At 53.8% G+C, this 27,169-nt stretch overlaps 1 protein-coding gene across 6 annotated transcripts in view; it reads left to right on the top strand.

Annotated features, from left to right (window-relative positions):
* CTBP2 (C-terminal binding protein 2) overlaps positions 1 to 27,169 on the top strand; it is a 170,187-nt gene that overhangs the window by 119,097 nt on the left and 23,921 nt on the right. For 4 of the 6 annotated variants that reach the window (XM_070470389.1, XM_070470390.1, XM_070470392.1 and 1 more), the window contains one exon: positions 1,474 to 1,633. In XM_070470389.1, the coding sequence (XP_070326490.1) occupies positions 1,576 to 1,633 (58 nt within the window). In that variant the 5' untranslated portion in view covers positions 1,474 to 1,575. Of the gene's footprint in view, positions 1 to 1,473; positions 1,634 to 14,717; positions 16,396 to 27,169 lie in introns of those variants that run through there. The other 2 variants (XM_070470388.1, XM_070470387.1) reach the window with 1 other exon arrangement.

The raw sequence follows: 27,169 nt of genomic DNA, 5'->3' as shown, positions 1-27,169 counted from the left end.
TGCTTTTTTTTTAAATCACGTAATTATTGCCATAAATCTTTAGGGTGCCTTTTCAGCCTCACTGCTGAGAAAGTAGTCATTAACTTCCAGGAAGTCACCTACCTTTTCATAGTCAGACCTGCATTTTCTGACCTTTGATAAAGTGACTCCCAGCATTCTGCATAATTGATGACCACCCATAAAAGTTCTCATCATTAACCCTGGAGCCTGGTGTTTGTCTCCTGCCCCCTCCTCATTTGCTGGATAACTGGGGGGTGGGGTGTGTGAGTTACAGCCGGTGGTGGTGTATGTGTGTGTGTTGCAGTTGGTGGTGGCGTTAGGATGACCACAGCAATGAATCAGAAGCTCGAGGGCTTCGGAGGTTGCAGATGATGATTTATGGCCTCAATTGGCACGTTGCTGAGCAGGGGATGAAGGTCGGGGCCTCCCCAAACAGGCAGCCCTGACTTTTCTCCACAAACTGGGCAGTGGGGTGCCTCGGGAGCGGCCAAATGCTGCTGCTGCTGCTAAGTCGCTTCAGTCGTGTCTGACTCTGTGCGACCCCGTAGACAGAAGCCCACCAGGCTCCCCCGTCCCTGGGATTCTCCAGGCAAGAACACTGGAGTGGGTTGCCATTTCCTTCTCCAAAGCATGAGAGTGAAAAGTGAAAGTGAAGTTGCCCAGGCCTGTCCAACTCTCCGTGACCCCATGGACTGCAGCCCACCAGGCTCCTCCATCCATGGGGTTCTCCAGGCAAGAGTCCTGGAGTGGGGTGCCATTGCCTTCTCCGAGTGGCCCAAAGAACCCAACCCAAATGGGAAACCCCTCCTCCTCTGCCTCACTTGCTTGAAACACCACGGGAGTGGGACAGGCACAGGCTGCGGACCCCAGCGGTGGCCCCCCTGGAAGCCAGCAAGACTTCGGAAGGTGGAATTGGGCAAGCCTTGGTTAGGTGGGGCATCCATTCCTGCCCCCTCCTTGGGCGGTGGGGGAAGGGTTGAAAGGTGCTGAGCGGTGGCCAAAGGGCAGTTTTGGAAACCGCCTGGGGGGCGGGGTGGGAGAGCAGCCCCAGCTGGGTGCCTGCGTCCCTCCGGACGCCGGGGTGGGCCCCAGGCAGTCCTGCTGCTCTCTGCCTCTGTCCCCTTGCAGCTTCGGAGGTTGCAGAGCAGCGCCGCCGCCTGTCGCTCGGTTTCTGGCACCGGAGGACCAAGTCGCCCGTCCCAGGCTGGTCAGTGATTGGCGCTGGCCGCAATAGCAAGAGCCACAGGTGGTGCCGCTGACCACTTTCAGGAACCGATGACCTTTTGTCCCCCCGCTTCTCATGGAGGCAGGAGACTGTCCAGGGACAGGGAGCAAACCCTGTCTCCAGCCTTGGAGGAGAACAAGTCCCCCAGGGCAGGTCCCCTTGTCACAAGTGGCAGCCAAGCCTGAATGACCAGTTGTCCTTGCCCCCAGGGTGTCCAGAGAGTAAGGCTTCTTTTCTCCTCGTTTCAGGGCGCGTAGTGGCGTAATGCCCGCAGACTCCTGCGAGGGCCCCTAAGTTCTTAGAGGACCGCTTTGCCTTTTGAATCAGAGAGGTGCAAAGTTCGATAAAGAATGGCCCTTGTGGATAAGCACAAAGTCAAGCGACAGCGATTGGACAGAATTTGCGAAGGTAAGAGCCAGCGTGGTTGGCGGTTTTTAAACAGAGAACGTGCAGACTGGCCCTGGATCCTGGACCCGGTCTCCTAGCCAGGCTCTTGTCCCATCCCCACCAGCAGTCCAAGGCGCCTCTGTCTGCGGTGACCTGGCCTGCCCTTCAAGTAGGCTGAAGGGGGCTCAAGAGCAGGGGTGGTGCTAGGAGAGCAGCTGGGGGGGGGGTGGGTCTGTGGTCCCAAAATCATTTTGCATATGAAAGACAGCCTACTTCCTGAAATTTCTGGACTTTTCTCCACTTGAAACGGAAATAGTTGCCTCCACAAATACCTAGAGCCCAGCGTAGCCCCTCATGATAAGTTCATGTCCCTGGTTATCTTTGAAAATGTTCTGGAAGTTGTTCTGGTCATGAAAGGAAAATGAATAGAATTCAAATCTTATGGAAACAAGGGACAGACCTCTCAAATGTGGGTTAAGGACCATCCTCTCCTTGAGGGAGTGGTAAGTCTAGGGAGTAGGCCCGGGCTGTGTGTGAAGTGTCGCTTGCCGGCCGCGTCCACACTGCCGGGCTGGGTGGTTTGGCTTGGTGTGGTCACTGGTGACTTCACTGCAGGGTTTCTCTCAGGGGCCATGGAGGGGAGCCCCTGGGCAGGGTGGGCTCAGCAGCCCCCAAACGTGCTGGTGCACTAGTTAGCCCGCCGACTCGGGCCCAGGAAGATGCCTCCCACAGCTGTCCGTGTGGAATTGCTTGTAGATGTGGCTCAAGCTGTTGGTATGGAGGCCTTAGACGTCATGTTCTGCTCTGGGACTCTCTGCCCCGCAACGGCTCCCACCTGAAAGAACTGAAAAGCATCCGTTGTCCCCCACATCCCTGGGTATAAAGAGGTTTGGGGATTTAGGGATATTTTTAAATACAATTTTTCAAACCTACAGAAAGATGGATCCAGTACAATGGACACTGATAATTCCCTTCAACTATATTCACCAGTCGGTAACATTCGTTATCACTTGTTTCCTTATATACCGAGGTACATAGATAGAGATGCGTGTGTGTGTGTGTAAGAGAGAGAATGAATGAATGAATGGAGGATGGATGGGTGGGCTTTTCCAGAACTATCTGAAAGACAGCTGCAGATGCACCAGTTTGTTGTTAAGTACCTTTGGCGGCAGGTGTGATAGTCTCCTTTCCTACACCACCACCATCACCCCCAGGGAACTGGAGCTCCTTGCACCCTTATCTGACATAGATGGTGTGGTCATGTCTCCCCCACACATCTGTTTTAGCTGGTTTGCCTGCCTCTGTGCAGAAATCAATGAATGGACATACGTGGCATTTAGTTGTCATGTCTCTTTGGTCTTCTTAGTTGAAAAGAATTCCCTGGCCTTTTGACTTTCAGAAACATTGACATCATTGCAGAACCCAAGCCAGTAGGTTTGTACAACGTCTCACCGTCTAGGTTCACCTGATTGTTCGGGGGATTTTAAAGTTTTACTTCGGTCCTTCGTTTTTGGTACCGAGTCCCCGTTCCAGAAAGCCCCGGTGGATCAGCTTTCTGAGGTCGGTTATCAGGAATGTCTGCGGGCTGATTGCACCCCCCTGAGCCCCAGTGTTCATCTCGAGATACCACATGGGAGAGCAGAATGGGATCGAAGCGTCAGTGGCCTCTCCTCTCCCTGTGCGGGGCAGCAGTGGCAGCAAAAAAACCATTGAAGTTTCTTTCAAACCCTCTTTCTCAGTCATAGTTCACCAGTCCCCAAGCTATTTTTTTTTTTAGTAACAAATTCCAGCATCTCCTTTATTCATGAACAGTGTTCCTGAGACAGTTCAGTCTTCAGTCCGACTCTTTGCAAGCCCCTGGACTGCCGCATGCCAGGAGACAGTTGCAGTGGCTTGTTTTGTTTTAATTTTTCACTATCCATTGTCAAGCTAGATGCTTGACGTGAAGCCACCCGGGTGTAATTTATAATCCATGATCCCTCACATTCATGTGGTGTCCCATGAAGTATCCAAGCTGTTTCAAGATGCTTCATTGGTGCTCCTTGCATTTACAAGCTGTTGCAGTGCCTTTAAAGGTCAGGGACTGGGGGTCCCCGTTTCCCAGGTGCTGCCGGCGAGGTACAGGGCAGTCGGTGAGCAGCTTGGGCACCCAGGTCGTCTGCTGTTCTGCATTTGGCCTTGCCCTCCAGTCAGCCCCGGGGATTCTGAACTTCCTTCCTCCTGACAGCCTCACACATCTCCATCCCTAGCTTTGGATTCTCACCACGCTCTGTTCTGGAAACCTAAACTAACCGTTCGAATGTTCTCCTTGGAAGTCCAGCAAGCCCAGCAAATGATTCTCTCCTTCCCACTGCCCCTCCCTACCCCCGAGGACTTCCAGTATCTCTCATTGTTTTATGATTTAAAGCGTGAAGCTGCCCTGCTCTGCCCTGCGCTCACTCGTAGGAACGTTGTTTTCTTACAGGGTGTCTGGGAACACACATTCCTTCCAATTCTTCCCTCCAACCTGCTGCCAACCCCAAGCCAGACAGGCCTTCAGACGGCCTCAAGGGTCCCTCCCAACCCTCCACCTTCCGCAGTGAACCCCTTTTCTGCAGCTGAGCCCAACTGGGGGGGGGTCACCTCTGCAAACGCACTTCTTCCACATTGTGTCTCTTCCTCCCAGAGCCCAGCCCGCTTCTCCCTGAAGCCTCTCACACCAGACCTTGGGGTCTCTCCCTCCTGAGCCACAGTCCCCTTGGGACGTCTCAGTTGATCTTCATGCACCGAGAGTCTGCACCTGTGCGCTTCAAAGGGGCTGTTCTGCTCGAGATGAAGCCAAGTACAGAGCACAGCTTTGCGTCTCACCACCCAGAGTCTTGGGTTCAGTTCAGTTCAGTCGCTCAGTCATGTCCCACTCTTCGCAACCCCACGGACGGCAGCGTGCCACGCCTCCCTCTCCATCACCAGCTCAGACTCATGTCCGTTGAGTCGGTGATGCCATCCAGCCATCTCATCTCTGTCGTCCCCTTCTCCTCCTGTCTTGGGGGCTCCATCAAAATCCATTAGAGAATAATGGTCTTTCAAGCTGACTTAAAAGCCAGGTTTTCTTTCTTTCTTTTTTTTTTTTCCAAAAAGCTGTTCTTCTGTTTTTATATTTGTCATTTATTCTCTACTCTTTCTTGATGCCTACTCAAATACTCCTGGAGTGCTGTTGTGTAAGGATTGTATGGAGCAGGGTCTGTGAACAGACTTGACCAGATTGCAGTCTCCTCCTCTTGGTGTATGGTGTAGGTCTGGATTTTCCTTTCTGGCTTAATTGACATATTGCATTTGTGAATTGCACCATTCAGAGTGTTTTGGGATCTAATGGCATCAAGGCAGAACTAGTTTGATTTGCCCCAAGTATTTGTTGGACAGAGAAGAGAGCTTGCCATCCCTTATTATGGTGGAAGTAACCCAGAAGAGCATTTTCTGGGGCCCTGGGTTTATAGCACTGTAATATACCACAATGGCCTTGCTGATGACTTTTTGTTAGAACATCTTATTGTGGGTTATGGTACAATAAATCACTAAACACCATCCTTTCCTGTGGCTGTTGAAAATGTAATTTGAGGAAAAGTAGATATTTCATTTTACTTCATTTTGTTTGAATGTCTTATACATGTGGAAAAATGGTCCTGAGGATTATATCAGCTGAACTAAGTCGCCTTCATAACATAATTCAGGAGAAGACTTCTCCTTTCCTCTGCAGGAGAAAAAGAAATGTTAGGGACCTCCTATTATATAAACAATCAAATTCAACATTCCTTACCTCTGAGTTAGCTTCCCTGGTGTCTCAATTGGTGGAGAATCTGTCTGCAATGCAGGAGACCCAGATTCAACCCCTGGTTCAGGAAGATCCCCTGGAGAAACGGCATGGCAACCCACTCCAGTATTCTTGCCTGAAGAGTTCTATTGACAGAGCAGCCTGGTGGGCTATAGTCCACAGGGTCGCAAAAGTCAGACACGACTTGGTGACTAACACTTCTGTTTCACCTCTGGGATGCTGTCATGGAAACAGGGAATAGAAGGCAGTGAGGAAGATGGGCGGGTTGGTTGGGTGGACGTGGAGGAGACAAAGGTCATCCAGTGTCCGTTGAACGCATAGTTAGTTATACATCTTGGAAATCTTGATCTAGATCAACCTTGTCCCTGAGGAGCACAAGAAAAGTCAGAGAGAGAGAATACTATAGGGATGAAGTGAGGAAGACTGTTTCACCTGTGTCATGCTCTTCTTAAATGGATGAGCTTGCCATTATGAAAGCATGTCTCCGTGGACCGTTCCCCCAGGGAAGCTCATTCATGGTCCCAGAGTACTCATTCAAGGAGCAAAAACACTGTCTAAGAGCTTCTCCGTCTTCGAGGTGGCAGAAGTGGTGAGGGTGTCTGGGCCAGGGGAGAGCCCCCAGCAGGGAGGACCAGGGGCATCTCCTTGCCTGGCTCACACCCTTCAGTGCCCACAGGGCAGAAGGGTTGACCTGTATTCCCCCACAGGAAGAGCCTCATCTGTAGACTCGGACCAGAGTCATTTTATCTTTCGTTTGTATGCTTTTTGTTTGACCTGTTTTAAGACAAGGCATTGTAGAGTTATTGTTTTGTTTTATAAAGCACTTGGAAGCACCTTATCAAGAAACTGTGTCAAAACTGGCCACCTCTGTTGGTCCACAATCATTTCTAATAAATATCTTTAAATAGCCCCAAAATGTAGACCTTAAAAATAGGATTCATAATGTTGCTATACATTATAATTATATGTTTGGATCAGGCAATTATGTACATTTCCAGTAATTATGTGATTAGTGATAATTACATTAGGTATGTAAATATACAATAGTCAACCAGACATGACTTAAAACTCTAGTATAAATGAATAGAATGAAGCAAGATGGTACTCAGGTAAAGGATCAGGAGAGGAAGGGGGAGAATGGTCAAGTTGCAGCTTCATAGACTTAGTTTGCGAAGGATAAATGTCCACGGGATAAATGGTTCGAAGATACGTTTGGAGCAGCAACCCCTCCCCTGGGATGCCCCTGTCACTTAGGGATTGGGTTTGTAGAACTGTCCACACTCAGGCCCCCACTTTTACTGCAGATGAAAACCGGGTTCAACGTTGTTGTTATTTTTCAGTTGTCTCTCATCTATGAAATGCAGGCTCAAGCTACTCTCTGTGTTTGTTGATGTACTCTCACAGGGCTTGGCAGACTCTTTTTAAACTCCCCACATTTCTAAAGGCAGCATGTTAAGGCTGCTTCCATTTTGGGGTTTGGGGTGTGGTGACTTTAGTCCATGGCCGGGTGTGGCTGTTTATCAGTGTCTGGGTATTGTCTTGTGACTGCTGCTCTGCCTCTCACCCCCACCACGACGGGTCACGCTCCCCCCCGAGATGGGCAGCACCTGTCTCTGGGGTTTGGGGTCACACCTCCTAGGCCTGAGCCGCCTGCCTCGTCTTCCCAGCCTGCTTCGCCCTGGGTGTGTTTCATTTTGGTCAGTGGCACCTTTGAAGGAAGAGTGTCTGCTCCAGGCCCAGTAAACTCCTCCCAGGAAGCAGGGTTCCGACACATCAGGCCAGGCCTCCTTGGTCGGAGCAGGCCTGAGGACAGTAGGGTTGCCTGGCTTTGCAAGGCTGGAGGCCTGCAGACGGGGCCCCCCACAAACTTGGAGCATCATGTCCCACGCAGCTCAACCTGATCACCAGTGTCTGGGACAACCCTGCTACCAGCACCCCAAGATACAGGGCTCTGCTGCCTGCCTCCCACCCTCTGATTCCTTTTACAAATGACACGAAATGACACGTATGGGTGGAGTAAGACCTCCTCCCAAAAGACATGTGGGAGGAAGTCCCAACTGACTTACACTCATTGCATCAAACCATTACTGTTTGATGAGCATCCTGGACATTGGCTGATTGCCTGGCTCCAGAGCGCAGGCAGGCTCTCGGTCTCCCCAGAGGCTTTCTGAGATGCTGGTTCTCCTTCAGGTCTGGGCTGGAACTTGGCCCTGGGGTGGCGCAGCAGGGCTGTGCAGGGGCCGGGGGAGCATTCTGGACATGGCCTTGTGTCTGCTCACCACCGGCTCCACGCTGCCTATGTTCCTTGCACAGACATCAGAGGGACTGGAACATCCACCAGCTTGCTTCCTGGGTTCTGGTTGGAGAGATGTATGTGCCTGGAGGGGGCTTCCCTGGAGACTCAGTGATAAAGAATTTGCCTGGCAAGCAGGAGAGGCAGGTTCAATCCCTGGGTCAGAAAGATCCCCTGGAGGAGGAGATGGCAACCCACTTGGGTATTGTTGCCTGGAGCATCCCATGGACACAGGAACCTGACGGGCTACAGTCCATGGGGTCGCAAGAGAGTTGGACATGAGTTAGCAATTAAACAACGACAGCAGTGTGCCTAGACGGTGTCCGCTTCCTGTCCGCACCCTGCAGCAAGTGAAGCGAGTGTGATGGCGCTCAGTCCTCTCTTGCCTGCAGAAGGTGAGAGCCAGGTCCCGCATGAGAGCAGCTGGGACAGCTGGATCCCCGCCGGCAGGCTCAGACGCTGCTAGCAGTCGTCCTTCTCTGCCATCTTCGTTCGATGCCCACTGTGCCCGGGGCCTTGCACGTGAGGGACTGTGCTTGCTTTAGCCTGGACCTGGGCTCGGAGAGCAGGGTACCGTGGGTCACACCTCCTGGTGATCGTGTGCACCTCTCTGTCCTATTTCCCCATCACAACATACACGCCTTGAGAGCAGAGACTGTTGCCACAAAGTCTTGTTTCTCATGCAGAGTCCTGTTCTACGGGTTCATTTTTACAACCTGTGTGTGTCCAGCCAGCGAGCACGTGACAAAGGGAGGAAGGGCATGTCAGGAGGGAGGGGCCGCTGTCACCTTCACGAGGAAACCAGGGGATGGCAGATGGATGCGATCGTGGATGAGGTGTTCTCCCCTCGAGAGCTGGCAGGTTTTGTTGGACAGAGGGGGATTGAGGACGCTTCTTGGAGGTGGGTTATTTGAGCTGGAGCCAGGCAGATGGAGAGGATTTGGAGATGATCAGCCAAGGTGGCGTGAACCCATTCCTGATAAAACCGATGAGGAGAAAAAAAAAAAAAAAACCCGATGAGGAGGAGACGTAACACGGGAGTGTGTTGGGGTGAGGGTCGCGACGTCGAGATGAGTGGGGGTCACCTGAGACACTGGGATTTACTTTGCAGGAGGGGCTGTTATTGGAGGATTTTATGGAGAGGAAGGAGGCAGAGTTCTCTGAGCACCTACAAACCTTGTGTCAGGGATCCAGCCAGGTCTTTCCAAGTAGATTCTGCCCCGTGCTTTTCGCAAGCCCTGCATCCAAGGTGCAGTCCCAGCTCATATTTCCTGCTTAACCGGCACAGCCAAAATATGCCACAAAAGAGACTTTTTAATCCCATAACCTGTGGGAGTCAAGTCTAATTTTCACAACATGGCTCTAGTTAAGCTGTATCATCATCTAGTCGAGAAATTGAGTCAGGAGCCATGTCCAAGCCTCAGTTTTCATTTAAATGGCTAAATCGTAAGTTGCGGGCGACCTGGGGCTGTTCAACGGGCAGCTGGTTTGTTTGCAAGGCTCCATCTCGGGTCCTGGGTTTTCTCTGGAGAGTTGTGCTGATGACAAAAGCCTCCCGCTCCAGGTTGGGAGGCAGGAGCCCAGAGCCTGCCTCCAGGGGCCTCTGGGGCTGTGTCCATCCTGGGATGACCAAGATGTCTGGTCGGTTTTGCTCATTTTGTCTCTGTACTTTGTCACTTCGACGAAGGCGGTCTTAAAGCCCTGCTAGACCCTGTTTGCTGTTTTTCTAGTGTACATGAGGTTTATTTCCCCCTCTCTGATTTAGATTAGTCAAGTCAGTTGCTTTGGTAGGGGATACTTTGGAGACAGAAAGAAAGGAAAAAAAACTTTTAAAAACAGAAAGCTGTTTTTAAACATACATTTTCAAACACGTGACAGAAACAAGCAACAACCCAACACAGCCTGTACACATTTAAAAGTAGGAAGTGGGATGTCGCGGGCCTATTTTTAGCCGTCGCTGCCGGAAACCAGTGTGACCCGCTAACCCCTGCAGTGCCCGTGGGAGACATGGGGGCAAGGGCAATGCTGTGGCCTCTTTCTGGCCAACAGCAGGCGCAGAGAAGCATCTCTGGGGACTTCTGATTTCCACCTTGGCTTTCAGAGCTGCCTTGGCTCCTGGCCCCAAGAACTGGAGAACCAGGAGATTGGGGGGAAAAGTCACTCAGTTGTGTCCAACTCTTTGCAACTCCATGGACTGTAGCCCGCCAGGCTCCTCTGTCCATGGGGTTCCCCAGACAAGAATACAGGAATGGGTGGCCATTTCCTCCTCCAGGGGAATCCTCCCGACCCAGGAATGGAAACCTGGGTGTCCTGCATTACAGATGGGTTCTTGGCCATCTGAGCCACCAAGGAAGTCCCAGGAGATGCAAAGCCCAGGCTAGTGTTGGTCCAGCGCTGGGAGGAAGGCCAGCTCAAGTGACCGATGCTCCAGAGTCTCCTCCTGAGAAAGGAGTGAGCATCCCTTGAGGCCAGTTCGGCAGAAACAGCACAGCTGTCGGGAGGATTGCCCAACCCAGTGAGCATCATGCAAATCCAGTCTTTAGATTCACACAGCCCACCATATACCTGAATTTTTTTTTTTTAAAGGCATGAAGGGACTTCACTGGTGGCCCAGTAGTTAAGAATCCGCCTTGCAATGCACAGGACGTGGTTCGATCCCTGGTTGGAGAACTGAGTAAGATCCCACATGTCAAGGAACAACTAACTTAGTCCCTACACCACAACTGGAGAAGCGGGCATCCACAGTGAAAGATCCCGCATGATGCAGCTAAGACTGGCAGCAGCCAAATAGATGAAGAAACAAATTTTAAAAAATGTGAGGACTAGACCCAGAGCAGTACTTCTGTTTCCCATTCTTTTCAGGCAGTTTCCCAAGTCACTGTGTTGATGAAAGCAGAAAACGCCCAAGTCACTGTGTTGATGAAAGCAGAAAACGCTTGTCGGAGATCTGTCCAAGGACTGCTCCGTGGAGGGGATCGTTAGTCGTCCCTCTGCTTGTCCGCCTCCGTTTTTTCCCTGCTCTTCTGCATCTAAATCATCTCAATTTTCAGGTCTCTACAGTTTCCAGCTGATGCCTTACGTTGCACAGGGAATTGGAGGCTTGGCTCTGGGGGAATGTCGTGTATAACGTGGAGGTTCCCATTCAGATGATGCTGCAGGGTCAGCTTTCTTATGGGTTTGTTTTGTCTGCAGGAGGATTTGGCTTGCCTGATTCTTCTCACTTTTCAGAAGATGGCTTTTTCCTTTATGCAATTTTCTGTAGTGAGAGATTCTTTGCAGGATTAAAAATGAAGTCTGCAAGACTCAGTAATCTTTCAGAAATTGGTCCCATCTCACTTTATTTAGTTAACATGAGATTTTTTTCAGAAAAATCCCCCCCTTGCAGTCTAAAGACTGCAGAGAGTTGTTGTTTAACCTGCCAGGGTGTTCAGAAAAGTGCAAGTCCAGTTACAGGTGTTTTTACCTAACACAGGAAAACATCTGTCATAATATTTGGCAGGTTGCAGAGCTGATGCTGCGTGAGTTTGGGTGGCTTCCAAGCAGAACGGGTCAGAAACTGATGGAGACAAATCTGGGCCTCCTCATTCTGGGGCGTAGCGTGAAGCCTCCCTGAAGCTCTCCTGCCCACTGCTGACCTGCTCCTGGCATTACACCTTCGCACCTAATAAACCAGGGCTCTGGAGCACATGTGGTCCTAGGTGGTCCTGCCGAAGTAGAGGACCCAGCCGAAGACCAGTTATTTGTAAGCTGGGTGAGTTACCGCCAGCCACCCCACTGCAAAAAGATTTGGTACAACTTCCAAAGCTCATCTATATGTCTCTGAAGGGAGTGACTGCACCACAAGTGGAGTTTTGCAGCATCAACACCACGTTCATGTTTGTTAAGTTTTTCTTTATGACAGGAAGGAAGGGAAAGGAAACACTGAGATGGCATAATACTGACGCCTTAGGCTGGTGCAGTCCGTTTGCTGAAGGCTGGGGGCCCTGGCTCTGACAGGGACCCACTGCACCTTGTTTCAAGGAGCTGGAGCAATCATCTTTTTAGGAATTACTGTTGGATACTCAGGTGGCTGATTTTTTAAGTGACATATATTATATTTGGGGTTTGGGGAAAACTTAAGAAAATAACAGGATTACTTTGTTAAAGAGGTTCCCCTTTTGTTGTTTCAGCAGGGCTGTTAGTTTCCCCAGGTCAACACAGGGAATTCAAGAAAGCAGGGCGTTGGCTTTTGGAGTTTGACCTGGGTCTTGTGCATCTTGGTACCCAACTTCTCCATCCCCACATCTGGGGGATGGGCGAAACACCCAGAGCAAGGCCTGGTGCAGACGTTGAACACATGCTGAGGCCCCTGTAATGAGGATCCTAGAAGAAAAACATGATGTCAACGCTGCCCTGTTTATGGTTACCCTGAAGGGTCAGGCAGGACCATTGCAACCCTTCACACCCAGCCAGCCAGTGTCCTCTGACCAGTGGGGGAAGGATGGAGGTGGCAGGGGCGACAGTGGCAGTGAGGGGCAGGGACCCCCGCTGGGAGGCCACAAAAGCCCCTCTTGGCCGAAAGAGCCAAGATTGGGAGAAGGGGGTGACAGGTTTTGGTGGGCTGGGGCTGCCCGAGGTCCTCAGGTTAGCATCCTTTCCGGGGTGAGGATGTGTCCTGTTAGATACAGCAGGCCCGTTTTCACAGTTCCGTGTCCTTGCGGTCCTTCTTACCATGAAACCGCCCCACGCTTCCCTGCCCTCTCCTTTCCGGAGGGGAGGACCTTCCAAAGAGAAGACCTGCGGAAATTGGGCTCGCAGAGCTGGGAGACGATCTGCTGCATCCAGATAGTGCTGTTTCCGTTTAGTTTGGGGCTCTAACGTCTTCCTGTCCTTTTTGATGTATCTTCGAAGTGAACACATCCTCGGGCTGTTGGCGAGATGTGCGTATAGTGTCTTGTGTGTGGCCAGGCCCGTTGCCTCTGTCTCCCCTGCCCAGGCCTTTGAGCCCATGACGGTGAGTGTCCCAGAAGAGAAATGAGAGAAATTGGCGCCAGCAGGCTGCTTTCATAGATGGAAACCCAGGGTTTTGCAGTGTGGCTTTTTCTTTTTTTTTTTTTCCCTCACTGTCATGCATCCTAGGAGGTGGAGGGGGTTGGGGGAGGATCACAGTCGCTTTGCCATCTGCCAGGGCTTTTTCCCAGTTAACTTGAGGCCTTACTGGCAGTTTGGGGTCAGAAGTGGTATTTAGGTCACAGCCTGGGGTCCCGGGGCTGTGCCCTCAGGCAGTGCTCTTGACTCAGTTCCTTTGTAGTCAGTCAGGCTTTTCCCACAGTTTTGGCTTTGGGGGACCAAGCCCTGTTTGGGGAGTCATGCTGGCTTCAAGAGAGCTTGTCCCAAAGTTTAATACGTACTGGTCAGGACGAGGGGGCGCTGCCCTCGTATTTCCCTGTCTCCAGTTTCTGCACAGGAATTTGCACTCGCTTTCCTTCTCACTCTTAAGTTTTCAGTATTTCTCATTCCAAAAAATTTTTTTTAACTGGTAATTATCTTTAGAGATTCTAATGGAATCTTCGGTTAAGGGACAGTTGGGTGAAGACGAAACCTTGTGAGGTTTAATGGCTGCAAATATGTATATTGTCTTGTTTTTAAATGTTTTGACTGCACACAGCCCTTGTGAGCGTGGGATTCCCAGCTTTCGGTTTCACTGTGAATCCTGTGTCTTGGAACCTAGTTGGAGGACCCTGGTCTCGGCTGTGTGGCGCTTCCCAGGGCCCTTTCTATACGTTTGAGGAAATGTTTTAATGCTCCTCTGTGAGGCTTTCCTGCATGCAGGTAACTGCCATTCTCTGCATTAATGCACCTCATGTCCCTGGTGGGCTCCGTAAAGTCTTAATCCATGGGAACATGGGAGATGATCCAAGAGATCTGAGCCAGGCCAAGCCTGCTAGAATTAATGCTTCCTTTGCAAACAGATTTAAAGGCAAACATGCCTCAGATGCAGCCTCCCCCCTCCCGGCTCTGCTTCATAACATTGGGGTTTAGTCGCTGACCTCTGTTGCCCTCTTAAAATGTTCAATTCTAAGCTACACGCGTGGGCTGTATTTCTGTCGCTGTGGTTTTTCCAGACAGCATGAAAGGGTCTGTGTTGTGTGAGAATACGGGAAAGAATCCGTTTGGGCTTGAGCAATGTTAATAACTCGTTTGATTTGTAACCAGAGTCATCTCGGAGCCAGATTTCAATATTGGCAAAGTGTCGGGCGGCAGACCTGGCCCATCTCTCGGGCACCTCCTGGTCTAGAACTACGCGTGAGGCTTTTTCTTTCTTATCCCGCCTGCCTGTTCACATTTAATTTGTTCTTAGCTGTGTGCAATGGATTAACATTTCATCAGGGTGGATTAAGATTGCATCGACATTAAAGCAGTCTTTTTCTATTTTCCTCCTGTCACTTTTAGGCGATCCTGATCTGGACGGGTGTTGGGGGGGGCACTTTCAGGAGGGGGAGGCGGGCTCATCCAAAAAGTGCCCTGGTGAGGATGGGGGAGATAAGCCAGGGCTTCAGCGTGAAAAGAATTCCCAGTTGCAGGTCGGGAGGCCTGGATGGAGCCCACAGCCGGTTTCATCGGTCTAACGAGATGTCACATGGAACAAAAGCTTTAGGGGTTTTATTTAGCTCCTAATCCGCAGGCTGAGAGAGCAGAGGCCCATGTGAGCGCTCCGGCCAGGAAGGGGGGTGGGGGTGCCCGGCTGGCTGGCTGCAGCCTCCTTTCTGGGACTGAGCCGTCAAGAAAAGACCTCTGGTGCTCCCGTTGGAGAGTGAGGCAAAGTTACCGTGAGTGTTTTGTCTACTAAGGTTTCGGAGAATTAATAATTCAGGCCGTACTTTGAAATCGAAAACCCCCCAGTTGGTCCTTCCTGCCGTCTCGGAAGGGTTAGAATACAGCCAGGTCTGGTTTGGATGCATGTAATTGAAGATTTATAAAGAAAGCCTTCCTCCTCTGCCTCTGGCCGCAGTCTTTTTTTTTTTTTTTTTCCTTTTCCAATGCCGGTTCCCAGCAGGCATATAAATATTGGTCGATCTCAGAGCTGGGATGCCGCCGGTTGGTACCAGGGCCCCTGGGAGGTCGCTGAGGCTCCCGGGAGGAGAAGCTCTCTGACGGACGGAGGTGGAGAGGGCCCTTGGTACCCTGGGCTGCGGGATGTCGCTATGCCCGGGGCGGCTGAGCCCTGCCTCTACCGGGAGGCCTTCTACAGCACAGCAGCCGGAAGGAAGAGCTCCGTCCCTGACTTCGCCTTTTACGACAGCAGACAGGCAGTGATGTCGGCCCGCGGGGCCCTGCTGCCCGGGGATTACTACAGTGACCTGGCTGGAGCCGCCCGGGCGCCTGGCGAGCCTCCACACCATCGCCACTCGGGAGCTGGCCAGCCGCTGCCCAGTTACGGAGCGCCGGGCAGCAGGATGACGTGGGAGCCAGTGGCAGGCCGGGGCCCTGTCCTGCAGGACGCCGGTCACCTGTACCGGGACCCTGGAGGTAAAATGATCCCCCAGGGGCAGCGATCACACAGCAGGGCCCCTTCGCCCGTGCGGTACATCGGGGAGCCGGCCGACAGCAGGTACGGGGCAGAGGCTCCTGCTTACCCCACCAGCCAGGTCTACAACGATGCGGGTGAGAGGCCGGTGGATTCTGCCACCTCCAGGCAGGCGGCACCCACGTGCCTGGTTGTGGACCCGGGAGCGGCAGCTGCCTCGGGGATCGGCATGGGGACCGCCCCTGGCGCCCCACCCCGAGGCTACGGGCCGGCCCGGGAAGGCGTCCACCCCAGGATGGCTTACGAGAGGTGCGAAGCTGACCCACCTGCCTTCCAGGGGCCTGGGGGCAGCAAGAGGAGCGTGATGCCGGAGTTCCTGGCCCTCCTGCGGGCGGAAGGCGTGGCGGAGGCCACGCTGGTGGCCCTGCTACAACAAGGCTTCGACTCCCCGGCGGTCCTGGCCACCATGGAGGACGCGGACATCAAGTGCGTGGCGCCCAACCTGGGCCAGGCCCGCGTGCTGAGCCGCCTGGCCAGCGGCTGCCGGACGGAGATGCAGCTGCGCAGGCAGGGCCGGGGGGCACCCCTGCCCCGCACGCGCTCCAGCAGCTTCAGCCACCGCAGCGAGCTCCAGGGCGACCCAGCCAGCCTAGGCGCCGCAGCCCTGCAGCCCCAGCCCCAGGCGGGGCCCCTGCAGACAATGTCCCCTCGGGCTGCAGACCCTGCTCACCGCCGCCCCTCCAGCGCGCCTTCCCAGCACCTCCTGGAGACCGCCGCTACCTACTCTGCCCCCGGGGTGGGCGCCCAAGCCGCCCACTTCCCGTCCAACTCGGGGTACAGCTCCCCAACCCCTTGCGCCCTGACCGCGCGCCCGGGCCCCGCATACCCGCTGCAGGCCAGCGTGCCCTTGACTCACCCGGGCCCCAGGACTGCCTACTCAACGGCGTACACGGTGCCAATGGAACTGCTGAAACGGGAGCGGGGCGCAGCGGCCTCCCCCGTGCCCAGCCCCCACGGCAGCCCCCAGCTCCTGCGGAAGCCCGGCGCGCCCCTGGAGCCCCCCGCCCTGCCGCCAGCCAGCCAGAGCCTCCACACACCTCACTCGCCCTACCAGAAGGTGGCCCGGCGGACAGGGGCCCCCATCATCGTGTCCACCATGCTGGCCCCGGAACCAAGTAATGCACCCCTCCCTGCCTTTCCCTCGCGGGGGACATTGAGGGGACGGACGGTGGGGCCCGAGGTCTGAGCTCGGGACAGTGGGCCCCTCGGGTTCCTGTCGCTCTCCTGCCAAACCTGGAGAGACCAACCCACCCCCGACTCAGACCCACGTATACACCCCCTCGTCCAAACAGGGCACCCCAGCCAGCTGGCCAACACACGGGAGGGTTCTCCTGGGTGAAACTGGTGTGTGGTTCAGGCTGACCCCCTGAGAATGGCATTGCCTTCATTTTTCTCCGGTTGAGCTCAAGCTGATTTGTGGATTTCCCTTTATGGGAAGGAAGCACAACTGTTTATGGCGGGGAGGGGACAAATCATTCAGAACTGGATGAAGCCCTCAGCTCACGGGCAGTGGCGTTTTCTCCAGCTCACGTTCAGTGACTTTGGAGAAGGCTGGGTATTTGTCCAGCGTCTCCCCGTACAGTGGGCAGCGTTCACTTGCCATCAGAAGTGCTTTCCGGTGTGGAAACACCCCTCTGAAGGGTCTACACAGTATCAGAGGTAGGGTTAATCACTGGCGAGCTAAAAACGGGTGTGCTTCCAGACTTATGTGTTAAACAAAGATGTTGAAATCCCTTAGAACTCCCTGTTTCAAAAACAGACTCAGTCTCCCATGTTGGAAAACACAGTTGGGGATTCTGCTTGCTTGTAGGGAAGAATGTATTTCCATGTGGAGGAAAGAGAGAATGATCCTAGCTCATTCTCGTCACGAGCCAAGTAGAATTGAGTGTGTGTGTGTCCCCGGGCACCTGGATAGAGTTCCAGGTGGACACCCTCAGAGCCACACTTCAGAATTGTCATTTCGACCCTAGAATCCTTACTGACCATTTAAGCTGTAAATCAACTTTCTTGCTTTCTTTCCCCGTTCCCCTCAACATAGTTTAGAAAACTGCATCTTTTTTCAATGCCTTTTTTTATTTTAATGAATTACTAGCATTATAGGGTGGATATAGTGGGATGACAGTTGTGGTAAAAATGAGGGGCCTTTTTGAAAATACCTCTTAAATAGCTGTGGATGGGGCCTGGGAGCCTGATGTGATAGTCCTGAGATAAGCATTAGGTTTATCTGTTACGTTGGTGAACCTGGTGATGGTTAGGCTACTCATAGACTGAAGTGGGACTGCTGCTTTACAAGTTGACCTTCACACGTCTTTCTTTCTTATTTCCAGACAAGCACCGGTGAATTTCTCTGTTGTCTCCCTCTAAACATTCTAGTTTTGCCTCATGTATAGATTTTCTTTTTCAGTCCTATCATAAAATTTATTTGACTTTTTAAAATCGGTGTGTGGCAGGAGAAAAGTCAGATAATGTTTCCCAGGGCCTGCGTCTTCCCCCTCACCGTCAAACATTCTTTCTTTGCAACCAACTAATTTGCATGGCGATGACATTTGTTGCTTCAGTAATTTCATCTGATAATGGCTGGGCTTGCAAAGCGGATCTGAAAACATATTCCTTAATTATGTGTTGCTAAGCAACGGGAGGGTTTGGTCATAATCACAGAAAGATTATCTGCATGCTGAAGTCCTGGAAAGGTTTTGCTGAAGGAGGACCTGTTAAATTGCCTTCTTTTCTTCTTTTCATTTCTGTTTATTTTGCACTGCCTTCTAACAAAAACAGTCGCTGTTATTTGGGGACGGGGCGAGGGATCTTATTTAAGTTGTTTGGAGTGTGATTGTTAACACGCGGTTTTGCAGACCTGGGGATATTGATTTCTGTTTCATTTGCATGGCAGCAAGCCTGTGCCAAGAAGCCTGCAGTCGGAAGTCGGCCAGGAAATAAATTTCTCTGTCAGATGATCTGTCCCGTAGCAGTGTTTCCTCTCATTCCTTCTCGAATGTTGACTGTGTCATCATGGCCCTCCCCCAAAAGCGATGTGTCAGGGATGGGGAGTGGGGTGGGGGTAGGCGCTTGGCTTGCCCCGGGAGTGTTGAGCCTGGACACGAGACATTTTGTGAGGCAGGTTTCCTAAAGGCAAGAGCAGATCTGTTGGAGCCTACAGTGCTACTCCGGGTGGTCACTTTGCCCCTGGGGAAGATAACGCTGACGTTTCACTGATGCACCGCAGACCTCGGGTCTGGAAACCTGAAGCTCACGGGGGCAGCCCCACCGCCCTGAGCTGAAACGGGAGCCGGCGATCTTTCAATCCAGATCCCGCTGCCTCGGTCCTTTGCGGCACAACCAACATGAATAAATCTTCATTCTGGCTTTCGTCTAATTCATCTATTTGCTTCTGATCCGGCGGGGCAGAGGTGCCGGGAGGAGGCCTCCCTCCTCTCTCCCTGTAGAGTAGTGATCCGAACGCTTGTTTCTGAGCGCTTGGTTTTGTTTTATGTGCTTTGGGTATTTTAATCTTTTTCATCTTTTGTATGTTTTTCCAAGTGACTTTCCATTCGCAGTTATTACAAAGTATTGGCTATATTCCCCGTGTTGTATGGCACATCCTTGAGTACATATTTTAATTGGTATTTGCTTTTCTCCGTCCGTGTACTACCTGCTTCATTTTGGTTGGCTTTGTTGGTATAAATAACTGGCTCCTGTGGATTGGGCAGTGGAGGGTGGCCAGGTGAGGACAGGCCCCCAGAGCAGCCCCCAGCTCCTGTGATGCGGGATTACTGGGGCTACATGTCAGACCCATGTGAGTGGCGGTACCTGCTGGATCTGCTGCTGTTTACACGCTGACCTGCTCGACTGGGGCACAGGCTGCGGAACCTTCTGGCAGTGGCCATCACGCAGCGCTGCCCCCTCCCCCGTCTCACGTGGCGTTGACTGCAGCCAAGGATTTGCTGTCGCCCAAGCCCTCCCCGAGCCAGTGCAGCCGGACGCATCGCGTAAACGGCAGCTCCACAGCCATCTTCACGGGTTTGTCCCCCTGAACACAGCCACACACGTGGGCTGCAGGGGCCACAGAGCCTCCAGTGTGAGAGGCACAGCCCCAGCCTGACCTTTTCCTGGCCCGTTTCGGTTTTCGTCCAGGCATTTTTCTAGATAGAGCTCAATTGATGAAGTGCATCTGTAATCCCCATCTAGTTCCTAGGGACACTGCCCAGAGACCGTTCAGGACAGGACAGGGGTGTCTGCAGCCCGTTTACATGGGGGAGGCTGGTGGTGTCGCAGTGTTAGGTCAACAGGATACTGGTCACTCTCGCTTCACTGCTAATGTTGTAGCAGTGGTCTCTAGCACCGTAGGCGTGCATGCCGGGTCCCCTGGGTAGGAAGTCCCACTGGATCTGAATGGAGGTTTGTTCTTGTCCAACCCTCGCACACCTGGTGACTCCTCCCATGCCCCTGCCTTTGTTTGAAGGTCCCTCTGCACAGGAAGATCTGTGCTGGAGAGTGGGGTCCAAATGATTCACTGGTTCTGAAAGTGGTGATCTGGAAACCATCAGCCTGGAGAGGGATGCCATGAGACCCCCAAAGACATCCTCCCACCAAGCCAGCTGATCACACCCACTCCCCAACCTCAAAGCAGAGCTGGACCAGGAAGGGTGGGCTCAGCCAGCCCCCCTTATGTCCATACTCGGGGACTGGGTGTGGGGGCCAAGCTTGGGAGCTAGCTGGCCCTGCAGAGAGCAGTGGAATGCTGACCCTGGCTCTTCGATTGTTAAGACCCTACATCCTAACCCCAGGAGATGTGTGAAGGGAGCAGGCCTCTCTGGGCTGTGGGCCAGGGAGGGTTCCTGAGCCCAGAGCCCTGGCTGAGCAGGGCAGGGCCAGAGCTCGGGGCTGGATCCCTGAGCACTGCTCCAGTCCCCTCTGTGTTCCAGACCTGGGGTCAGGTGTTGGGCGCTGAGACATGGGTGCACCCCAGCCTGGGCTTCTGGGGCATTCCCACCACCGCCCACCCAGTTAGTAAATAAAAGACAGTCACCATAATGCAATCAGGACGCACGTGGGGAGCTGCAGCACTTGGAATGCATCGCTGGAGAGCCTGTGCACTGGCAGGGGCCGCTGCGCGCAGGGCTCTGACTCCAGAATGACCGTCAGACTGTAGCCGTGGTGGTCGGGCCGAGGGAGAGGTCGCTGTGCAGACCAGCGCGAGGGCGGCTGTGTGCGTGTCAGTGTTTGTAGCCCCTTGAAGGCTGTCAAGGTCCTGGCTGCTGCCTGGGGCTCCCTGGGGCATCGCCAGGCTTCCCTTGCAGGTGGACCTCTACCTCCGTGATCAGGAAATCCTAGCCTCAGTTCAGCTGGAAGGGGGTTCGTCCAAAGCCCTTCTTCTCCCCAGCAGTCACTTCCAAATCGAGCTCTCGGGAAGGAGCTGTGCACTTTGAAGGTGCTGGCAGGCCATTCCAAGTAGAACACTTGACACAAGTCCCAGGTCAGTGAAATCAACAGGCTTTGTTTTGCTTTTGTATTTGGTAGGTGTTTGCGGCTGGCAGAAGGAAAGATGGAGAAGGCATTGGCAGCCACTCCAGTCCTTGTGCCTGGAGAAGCCCATGGACGGAGGAGCCTGGTGGGCTGCAGTCTGTGGGGTCGCAAAGAGTCGGACACGACTGAGCGAGTTCGCTTTGAGACTTTTTGGGGGGCTGGCCACTTGCACCTGGGTTGAGAGTCCCAGCTCCCCCTTTGGTTCACTCTTCTTCCCCCCGCAGAATGCCCCATCAGCCAGGCCTGCTCTGGTCACTGTCATTGTCCTGGGCCACTTCCCAGGCCGGAGGTGGGAGTCTGGCCACGGGGCACTCGGCTCAGAGACTGGCCTTATCCCGAGCTCTCTGTCCTTCAGAATGGCCCACTCGGACCTCTCGGGTGTGGACTGAGTCCTTCTGTCCACGGAGGATGGCCTCTAGGTGAGCTATGGCCTGGCGGTGTTCCAGCTGCTGTCCACGCGGGGGCAGAGGGCGATGCTGCCAGGCCTGGGTGAGGATGAGCCGAACGGGCCTTTCACAGAACCGAGTCTCTGGATACTTCTGTCAGTTCATCTCTGCTGCGGCGTTCCACTCCCAGCTCTGTTGGCCCTGACCCACCCCACGCCCCACCAGGGGTGTATATCCGTGATAGTACGGGCTGTGGTGTCTGTGGGGACTTGGGCTTTGGGGTTTTTGGTTTTTTTTATTATTATTATTATTTATTTTATTTGGCTGCAGCACGTGGGATCTTAGTTCCATGACCAGGGATCAAACCCATGCCCCCTGCATTGGGAGCACTGGGCCACCAGGGAGATCCCATGTGGGGACGTGGGAGTGGACTGTCTTAACACGCTCCATCCAGTAAGGGGCGGGGGGAGCGGGCTCCTGGCTGCTTGGAGGGCTCTGAGGCCCTTGTTTAATAGGTTTTTAACCTGGCATGCTAAGGGACACAGAGAACGTGATTAATGAAGTTATTCTTGATGCACTTTCCTGCCATTCAGTTTAAAGGAATCGATCCATGTTCTCACAGGGGAAGGTGGGGCCAGGACTATGGCTGGACGCCAGCCAGCTCTGCCCACGTTCCCGTCACCAGGCCCTCTGTGTGTGGCCTAGGCTGCCCCGCACAGGGTGGCCGAGCCTCCTCATCTCTCAGGCATTTTCTCTTCCATTCTGGAAAGGAGGTCTGAGTAAAAAGAACAGGGCCCGCGCACCAGGACCCCTGCCTTCAGGAAGCAGCCTGTCGCATGTGGCTCTGGCCTGCAGATGACAGTTTTGTGTGTTAGCATCTCTTTCCAACCCCCAACTCCTCTCTGCAACTTTGAGAAGTGGGAGTCTCGTCCAGAGCAGCAGTTAGACTTTCCCGGGGACATGAGCCCCAAGACGGGGGGAGCCGTGGTGAGTTTATCTGCCCAAGAAGAGGCAAAGCCAGCATACCCCCTCACCGCGTTACTTCCTCACATGGCCTTTGCCCTTGAGTGTCCAGTGTCCACACAGGGCTTCTCCAGTTCACACTCTTCTGGGTGGACCTGGGTAGGCCAGGAAGCAAAACCCAGAGTCCTCACTGGCTTTTGGTACCAGACACCTGATCGGCAAGCATCTTCTCCCATGGTGCAGTTGTCTTGCCACTGTCTTGATACCTTGAAGCACAGAAGGTTTCATTTTGATAAAGTCCAGTTTATTTCTTTCCCCTCTGGTTGCTTGTGGTTTTGGTGTCATCATCCAAGGTCATGAAGCTTTGTGCCTGTGTTTTCTTCCTAAAAATTCTGGAGTGTTAGCTCTTCCATTTAAGTCCTTGAAGCATCCTGAGTTGACTTGAATATAGAGTGAGGTGGGGGTTTCTCTGCATTATTTTGCCGGTGCAAAATAATGGATACCCAGTTGTCCAAGCACCATTTCTACTTATTTATCCTGTTGTTTTCTTTTGGCCGTGCTGGGTCTTCGTCGCTGTCTGCGGGCTTTTCCCTGGTGCGGGGATGGGGGCTCTCTCCCGTGGTGGTGTGCGAGCTTCTCATTGCGCTGGCTTCTCTTGCTGTGGCATGTGGGCCTCGGGCGTTGTGGCTCCTTGGTTCAATAGCTGTGACACAGGGGCTTAGTTGCTCCGCGGGGTGTGGGATCTTCCTGGATCAGGAATCGAACCCACGTCTCCTGCATTGGCAGGTGGAGCCTCTACCACTGTGCCACCAGGGGAGCCCCAAGCACCGTTTTTAAAAGAGAAAAAATCAACATATCTTAACGTGGAAGATTTTCAGGTGTTTGGAACCTAATTTTTGTCCCCAAGATTATACAAGGCAAGAATTCTAAAGCCATTTCATAGGTTCTTTGCTGGTACATGGGGTTATTTTTTTTTAAGTTTATGAAAGGGAAATAATGCTTTCATCCATAACATAGCCCACATTAGCAATATAGAACCTACATGTACTTAATGTACTGCTTTTAGGTGTGTTTTACCCTCCTCTGAGGCTGGCTTATACACAAAGGACATTTTTAGTTGTTTTTCATTTAAAGGGGAAAAAACAAGATTGTTGACTTCTTGCTCCCTCTTGCTCAAGGAACAGGAAGGGACAGCTTTAACAGGGACAATTTAACAGGCAGTTAAATTTAGCCCAACGGTGGTGCTCAGCATCTGAATAAAACTCCCTTTGCCAAATTGTTAGGAGAGCATAAAATCAAACCTGTAAACACTTGTCCCCACCGAAGGGTGGGCGACTCCTGGGGATGTGTTTTCCAAAGCTCAGTTAAGAGTTGATCCCGGGAAGGGTTTGCAAATGTGAGCAGAACGACTGTTTAACCATGGGAGAGCTAGGTGACTAAGCCCTGGTGCCGAGTTTGTCCTCGTGAGCGAGGTCTCTGGACAGGCCGGGAGGGGAGTCGGGGCTCTGTGCCTGAAGCCTATGATGTGCTGGTGAGGCCCGTGGGGAGCGAATCCTCCCAATACTGACTTGATCAGAACTCACAGTCCCCTGCAGGGCTCAGGGGGCCCTCCTGGTCCTACGTTCCTCTGATAGACCTCTTGCCCTCTCCAGGACTGGGGTCAGAGAAGTCAGCCCTGAGTGCCTCCGGGACCTACCCAGCCCATCACTGTCACCATCCTGCAGCATCTGAGCGCAGTGATCGCATCTGATTGCCAGGAAGACGCTCGACAGTTTCCTCTTTTAAAATGAAAAATCTGAGGCTCAGAGAGGTTTGATTCTTCCCCAGGTCGCACAGCAGGACAGGGACCTTGGGCCAGCCTGTCTGACTCCAAGCCTGTGGTTGGTCACTGTGTCAGGAGGAAGCACCCGTCACAGCACGGGAATTCAGTAGCACTGTGAACTGGGGTACGGACACTCCCACCCAGTGCTGGAAGCCAGGGTCCACGCCAGCAAGAGGTGGTCAGGAGGGTGATTCTGGAGCATGAGCCCCAAGGTGCCGTGAGGTTCACCTCCCCAGGTGCGACATTGAGGGCAAGTTGGGGCCCCCCTCCCCAGCCTTCTGGGGACCCCATCACGTGGACAGGCCCGGGCTTTGCACAGCAGAAGCTCAGTGCTGGCTGGCTCCCGGGGCACCTGCAGGCTCTTGCCTGTCCCCGGCTGGTGCCCCGCAAGCTGCTCTGGGACCCGCACGTCTCTGCTGCTGAGCCAAGCCCCTCTCCTCCGTACTGTGGTCCCTTCTGGGGGAGTCACCGAAATTAATTCTTCATGTGATTAAATGGAATGTCAAATGTTCCTTGGTCCTAAGAGGATTTAAGCTTGGCTCTCAGAAGGGCTCTGACACACACAAGGGTAAAAATTGAGAGGATGGAGAAATAATAAGGGCAGGAAAGGATAAAGCTGGAGGATAAGGCCAGAACTCAGAGAGGACTCCCCATGCCCTGTGCACAAAGGACAGGAAAGGATTGCACACGGAGCTTCCTCGCCACCACGGTAAAGAGGGCAAGGAGATTGCTGTAAGGTTCACGCTCTGCCTAAGGTGGGACCACCCAGTCCATCGCTCCAGAGCACCTTCTTCTGAGCAGTTAAGGGCTGAATTTCTGCTGCCCTCAACCACATGTCCAGAGAAGTCAGCATTGGCTCGATGTGTGTGGTGTCCTCTCCCCTGCCTGCCCCAGCCTCACCCTCCCATCGACAGGCTGTCCTATCTTGTGACTGCTTCCTGCCTCTCATCTAAAACTGCAGACAAAACCTGTCCCAGGGCCTTGTCCAGTCGAAAATGCTGAGCTCACAGGCACAGGTTTGGGGCCTGGCTGGGGCTGCTTCGGCGGCTGGCTTCCTCCCCAGGGTGTCCGCCGCTTCCTTCATCCAGCCCTCGGTTGGCATTGCCAAGGGGAAGGGGCGGTTCTGCTCGTTTGGGGGGGTGCTCTGCCTGGGGCTGGGATGGGGTGAATGTTGTCGTCAGCAGCCCGGCCCGGGCCTGTCCCTTCCCCTCCAGCCACGGTCCTTACAACCTCCCCTCTTCAACCCACCGGCTTCCCTGCTGGAGAGCTTTCTGTGAGATGCTTTTTATTTGAAGGGATAAATATGGCTTTGTGATGGGTTCTAGTGTTTTCCTGTGAACTGGGCTTTGAGCCTGGATTGCTTAAGACATCATTAAGTTTTAAGAAAAAGTTATAGCGGAAAAGAGCAGGGTGGGGACGTCCAGCCAGCTGTCGCACTTGGGAAAATGAACTTCCTGGCTGCTCTGGGGCCCGAGGGCAGCACGCTTGGCCTCCAGCCCACCGGACAACAAGCCTGTGAAAGGATGCTTAAGAATCACTTTCCTTTTGGGTTTTAGAGCCCCGTGAAAAACTGCAATAAACTGAAAGCCTTGTCCCTGTTCTGTCTCCTTCCTGGCCCTGGTGGCTGCCACGGCTAAGAAGCAGGGCGGGGTTTTGTTTTTATGAGCCGAGGGGCTCAGGCAGTGCAGTTAGAAAAATAAGCCCGAGTCTGCCAGGCTCTTCCAGGGACCTTTAGGGAGAAGGGCACATTGTCTCTCCCTCAGGGGCCCTGGTGAAGCCAGTCCTTCTGATCAGAGGGGACGAGCCAACCACAGAGGCAGCCACCCGGGCGGGCAGCACCCCTAGGCAGCCCTGCCCTCCTCGTGTGGCCACTGTGACCCCCGACCTTGACTGGGGGGCTCGCAGAGCAGGCTTGTTCCACTGCTGTTTCCTGGGCTTTGGAAGGAGTGGCCCTTCCGGAATCGAGAAGACTAGGGTGTCCTCGGCCTGGTGGGACCCCTCTGAGGGTCTTCCTGCCCCTGGGGTCCCGCCAGCCCCAAACGAGCCCGTCAGAGGCGGGCAGCGCTCGGGCTGGGGCGTGAGAGTGCAGCGCCTGCCTCTGCCAGACTCCTAGCACCTGTCGGTTCTTTTCTCATCTTTACTTCACTTGTTTTTCTCTCAAACATCCCCTTGTGTCGTGGCTACGGGCACATTTTTAGACCTTGAGAAATACTCAAGCGAAATATACAGTGAGTGGCTTCCATGGGCGGTCCCCGCCCACGCCGTGGGCAGGGCCTTCCTAGAAGTCTCCATGGCTCAGGGGCTCAGCCCCCAGCCAAGAGGAGGCCACCAACCTGGGCTGCTCGGCTTCCCCTGCCCAGGGTTGAGGCTCCAGGTGGGGTGGGGCGAGGAGTGGGCGACGGGTTCCTGAACACCCCGGCTTGTGAGCTGGGACCAGAGAGTGGCAGCTGGCACCACGCAGGGGAGCAGGCCCTGGACGCCCACCTCTCAGCCAGCGCCCACCTCCTGCTGCAGGAGCCCTGGTCCCAGGGAAGGGAAGCCGGGCCCTGAGCGAGGAGCGGTGGGTGAGCCCGGCAGCTGAGATACGCGGGGTCCCTGTCACTTGTGGCCTGGGAGCCCCTTTTGTCCTTGAGAAGGTCCCGCTGTGGGCTCAGCTCCTTGGTAGAGGCTTGGAGGAGCTGTGCCATCAGGAAGGAGGCCGGGGGGGGCGGCCTTCAGACCCCTGGCATCCCCCACACTAAGAGCAGGGGCTCCAGAGCCTCCCACGGGTGCCGCTGATTGGAAAGGAGGTGTGGCGTGTATATGCTCCCGGCCTGAAGGGGCAACTGAGGTCGTCCCGCCCCAGGCAGAAGCTACCCGGTCACTTGCCCCTCCAGGGACTCTTCCCCCATGTTGGGGGCACCCGGACTGGGAGCCAGTGGGTCCTCGCACCCAGAGACCTGCTGTTCCCCAAGCCCAGAGCCTGCAGCCCTGCCCCCACGCCACATCCCGGACGCTGCGGGACCACCCACGTGAGACTGAGCCTTCGGGGGACAAACAGACCATTAGATCATTTGACCGAAAAGTCAGAAGCAGAGCCACGCGTCCTTGGCTGCTTTACACGTGTTTCTTGGTGGCAGGTTTGCTCCTCTGTGGCGCTCAGAGTGGTTTCCTCTGGACCGGTCAGCTGGGAGAGTCTCTTGTGCTCTAAGTGGG

This window comes from Odocoileus virginianus, chromosome 7 (assembly GCF_023699985.2).
Source record: "Odocoileus virginianus isolate 20LAN1187 ecotype Illinois chromosome 7, Ovbor_1.2, whole genome shotgun sequence".
Lineage (NCBI taxonomy): Eukaryota > Metazoa > Chordata > Mammalia > Artiodactyla > Cervidae > Odocoileus > Odocoileus virginianus.
This window is presented reverse-complemented; position numbering and strand designations above follow the sequence as displayed.